Source organism: Olea europaea, chromosome 1 (assembly GCF_002742605.1).
Source record: "Olea europaea var. sylvestris chromosome 1, O_europaea_v1, whole genome shotgun sequence".
Taxonomy (NCBI): domain Eukaryota; kingdom Viridiplantae; phylum Streptophyta; class Magnoliopsida; order Lamiales; family Oleaceae; genus Olea; species Olea europaea.
The window spans coordinates 857564-862663 of record NC_036237.1 but is presented as its reverse complement, the minus strand read 5'-3'; the positions used below and the strand labels follow the sequence as shown (position 1 = coordinate 862663).

General features: G+C 30.4%; 1 protein-coding gene across 1 annotated transcript in view; it reads right to left on the bottom strand.

Moving 5' to 3' along the window:
- Positions 1-1363: 1363 nt before the first annotated feature.
- Positions 1364-5100, bottom strand: part of LOC111400887 (beta-glucuronosyltransferase GlcAT14C-like) — a 10494-nt gene continuing 6757 nt past the window's right edge. The window contains exons 5-6 of the mRNA XM_023028375.1: positions 2343-2427; positions 1364-1510 (exon numbers count right to left, since the gene is read on the bottom strand). Of these exons, the coding sequence (XP_022884143.1) occupies positions 1364-1510; positions 2343-2427 (232 nt within the window). The remainder of the gene's footprint in view (positions 1511-2342; positions 2428-5100) is intronic.

The following is a 5100-nucleotide window of genomic DNA, read 5'->3' as shown; positions in this document are numbered from 1 at the left end:
ACGTGATTTAGGAGGTTTCACATCAAATGAAATGTTGGAAGATAATTGAAAAATGTAAGGAGGTATTGCAGAATAAATTACCTAAAAACTTTTTAGAAAATAAAAAAATAAATAAGTAAAATATTTTAAAGGTATTTTTTACAAGTAAAAATGATTATATGTTTTATTTTTTGTATGCAACCACATTGAAGAAAGAATTGAATATTCATTGATCAAATCATTCACTCCATAGTTTGATAGATCTTTTAAAGAAATTGATCACATGTCAAAATAAAAAATGAACATAGACGTTCAAGAATTAATATGAAATTTATCTAGTTAAATATAAATAATCAAAATCGTAAAATCGTTAAAAGCATGTTCTCACCCATCTTAGATGACATATCTCTTCTTATTAATCTTGTAATAAACCGTTTAATCTACGATGCTAGATTTGAAAGCATCGTGTGCAATGTGCTCTTTGAGTGTATAAATTGAGGATGTATATTTATGGGGACTTAAGATGCAAATTTGAGTTTTATCCTGTGGGTTATGTTAGGGCCATGACCTGATAAGCCCACAAAGTCGTGACTAAGGAACGAAAAAAAGAGAGACCAAACGTGACACAATGAAATAAGTAAGGATAAATTACAGCAAGTAAAAATTACACATGATTTTTAACCTTCTAATTCAAAAGTAAGAATTCAAAGTTTTTTGTTCATAATTCAGATGATAAATTATCTTTTAAAATATTAATAATAACATTATAAAATTAAATTAATTCACCCCACCTCCATCCTACCCCCAACTCAATCTCATACAAACCCTAAAAGTCACTTCACATTCTTTCTTTCCCTCTTCCTCTTTTTCTCTTCTCACTCATTCCCTCATCCAATGTTGGAACCATTGCCTCCATCGTGGCCAGAGTACCTCTACTCGAGGCGGCGCTACTACTGCCCGAAGTGGTGTAGCTCCGCCTCGCATGCAGCAATGTGTTGTTGCTGCGTGCTACTGCTGCTACTTGTAGTAGCTTCATTCCATAGGTGCTCTAGTTGATGCTTCATTCCACTTCTCCAACAGCTTCATTCCACAGGTGGTGTCGGCTCTCCGTGATAACAATGATCTAATGATCCATACAAAAGCTCCTGCGACGATGATGTTGGGCAATGTTGATGGCGATGTGTATGTTGTGTTGGGGTTGCATTTATGGCGGCAGCGGTGCTTTTGTGTTAGGTTGTTGTGCTGTGTTTGTGTTGGTCGTGGTCATGACGGGTGATGGTGATGGTGCATGAGGTGATGGTGCTGGCGGTGGTCACAAGTGGTGCGATGGTTTTGTAGTGGTGGTGGTGTTGTTGGTGGGGGTCGCATGTGGTGCATACATCACTCATGTTCTGGTACGGGGGTGTTTGGTGATGTCGCCATCAGGCATTGATGATGGTGTCGAAATTTGTTGTGTGGTGGTGGTTATGCACGATCTAGTGAAGGTGGTGGCGCTGTTGGTGGTGGTAGCAACGATAAGGGTGCCATGGTCCTGGGTGCATGGGAATGGGAATGGGATGGGGTGTTTGTAACCAATAAATAATATGTGATCAAAAAAGTATGATCGTGACTTAAAATTTATTAAGTTGTGATCGAGAAATTACTTATGATCAATTAATTTAATAATTTGTAAGCAATAAATGAATCGTGACCAATAGAAGTTTTGATTTTGTGACAAATGTACAAACTATAATCTCTAAAAATTTTGATCTGTAACAAGGCCTGGGCATGATTCGGGTTAGATTAGGTTGGGTTGGTTTTTAGAGCAACTCAAAATAGAAATTGACTTGATTGGATTGGATAAATTCTAACCCAATCCAACCTAATCCAGTCGTTGAAACCGAACCAATCCAAACTAAATCGATTTGGGTCGGTTTGATTTGGCTAATTGGTTTGAAATTTGTGCGAATAAAAAAAAATTTATCAACCCATATTGGATTTAAAAAGAAAAAGAAAAAATATATATATATATATATATATATATATATTTACACCAAAATGAAAAGCAAGGCTACAATCTAAATTCTAAATTTACACCAAACATTTCTTCTTCTTGCTTTCTTTTCTTTTGATATTTAGAGTTTTGGTAGAAAAATATAGACAGTAAACAAAGTATTTGAGACAAAATTATATTTGTGTTCTTATTATTTTATTTTTTACATTTAAAAAGATGAATTTTAAAATAGAAAAAAAATGTATTTGCAGGTTGGGTCGGTTAATTAATGGGTTTGTTGCTTAAACCGAAATCAACCTAACCAACTTTTTTAATGATTAAAATTAATTGAACCAGGCCAATTTTTTGGTTCAAACCAACCCAAACTGACCGGAGCTAATTTGATTTGACCGGTTTTCATCGATTTTTTGGATTTTTTGCCCACGCCTATTTGTAACCGATAAACAATTTGTAATCTATAAATAAAAAAAAAATTGTTCTAGAAATAATTTGTGACTTAAAAATTTTCTTATTTGTGACCTAAAAATAATTTGTAATCAATTAATTCGATAATTTAAGACCAAATTGTATACATTTGTGACTTTAATATATTTAATTAATAAAATATTTTTTCAATTAATTATTTTTTAAATAAAATTTAATAATATCTGATTTTTGAAATTTAAATCTTATTTTTTCTTATTTTTGAAATAAATTATAGTTAAACTCTTATATATGAATTTTTTTCCTTACGGCAATCTTTCTCGGCCTTTAAGGTCATTTACACTTCCATCCCAAACCATTTTTTATTTTTATTTTTATTTTGGGACATTGAGACTCCCAACCTTTGAAAAATAGGCACCTTTCATCCAAATGCGTCTCCATCCATTTTTCTATTAGACCCTGTTTGATTATACCAAATTCTCCATTTTCCATCTTTTTGGCTACTTGATAGCTTTTTTTCCCAAGGAATTAGTTTTCTTTTTTTCTCAGGAAGGAGCATTTTTCCGTATTTTCATGGAATTCGAATTCTCGCCATATTGGTGAGAATTCGAATTCTAGGCATCTGTAGCGATTTTATTTTATTTTATTAACAAATTCTACCCCTAATTGTAACAAAATATTTTTCTTTAATTGACAATTTTTATGGAAAACATAGTCAAACGAACACCAAAAGATAAATGATTTTCTTGAATTTTATTTTTTTATTTTTTTGTAATAGAAACAAATTATATCCCCAATACTAGTAAATTTTATCCCCTTAATTGATAAATTTCATATAAAACAAAACAAAACAAACACCAAAAAATACTTTTATTTCAACAATTTTCACGTGAAAAATTATACCAATCAAACACAATAAATTGATAATTTCTAGACAATTCAATTTCCTAAAATTCATTTTCTTTACATCCGCATTCCATCTTTACAATCAAATGGACACTTGGTCAATTAATTCGGCCAGCATTCCCTAAGATTGAAAAGAGTGCAATTGTTATTCTTAATTTAAAAAGGAAAATAAAAAAATATTCAAGAGAAAAAACAAAAGAAAACAACAAGGATAAAAATTAAAAAAAGAAAAGAAAAGGCCGTATTCTAATTAAAATAAACGAGTCACTTATTGTTGTACTGTTTCTATGGAGTCGTGCCTAGTTACTACTTGCCATTTTTTCTTTTATTGAACGTTATATTATTTTATTAACTTTCACACGCAATCATCATTTTCATTTCTCTTTCTTTTCTTTATTGACTTTCACATGCAATCATCATTTTCATTTCTTTTTCTTCTCTCTGTCTTTTCTATTTTTCATCCAACTATCCACGCTTTTTACTCCACTTCCCTACACAACCAAGACTTCTTATTTTTTTCTTCTCTATTTTAATGATTTTCTAATCAAAAATTTATTTGTCATTTTTCATTGAATTTACAGTACAAGAGGATATCGTTTCCCTACTTTAAATAGCAAAATGATGCCATTTTATTCCATCAATATGATAAAAAGATTGAATATATCTTATATATAATTATAGAAAAATATTAATAATTTAATTATTAATAATTAAATCTTGATTAGTGTATGTTATATTCGCTTATTACCTTAGTGTTTGAAATGAATTTTTCTTTTTCAAAAATGGAAAAATCAAGATAATAATTAAAATTGAGAATCTTAATCTTAAGAATTATCCTTCTCAACTACATCTAGATAATATTCCATCCTACAAAAATTGTTTTAAAATTTCTTTTTCCTTTATATTATAAATAATTTCTTGTTTGGTTTAAAATTCTTTTTAATTTTTTTTTATGATATAAATACTTATTTTTTAGTCCAAACTTTATCAATGTCTATAAGAACCTCTATTTACATTGTCAAGTATACTTCTATTAAAGTTTTTATCTATAAAATTTTACATTTATCGATAAAGAAAAGTATTGATATCCCCAACTCTAAAACTCATCAAGTAACAACAAAAACAAAATTCGACTAATTATCATCATATCTTTTTTTACGCTATTATATACTCAATTACAGCATTTCACGTGTATTGCACGTGCATCTTACTAGTATTAAGAAAGAAGAGAAATCATCATTTTCTTTATTTAAACTACACTTCACCTCTTACCACCGCCAAACGTCGACACACTAGTTAGTCTAGGCGATTATTCCTTTCATTCTGCTAATAATGTCATATATTCTTTCACTCTCACACATCATTTTATCTGCAAGCCAAATTGTCATGTATGAATAGAGAAGAACCCTCTCTTATTGCTTTCTCGGAATGCCTAGCACACCCCTTCCTCCCCCGCTTCAGATGGTGTCGGGGACAAAGGTGTTGAGGTGAGTGCCAATGGTGGAGGTGGAGAAAAAAATAACACTTTCTTTTCTTTTCTTCTTCTTTTTTGTTTTTTTGCCTTTTTTCCCCTCTATATTTCCATTTTCAAAACTATTTTACCATGAATACTAAAAGAGTAATTGGCACAAAACGTCAATACCTTTCAAATTTATTGTGAAAAACGTTACTATCTTTCATTTTTTGGCATTTTTCTCCCTTACCTTTCACTTTTTTTTTTGCGTTGAATGTCCTTTTCAACAATTTTTAACATAAAATGACCAATATACCATCCTATTTAAATAAAACAAAAAAAAAAA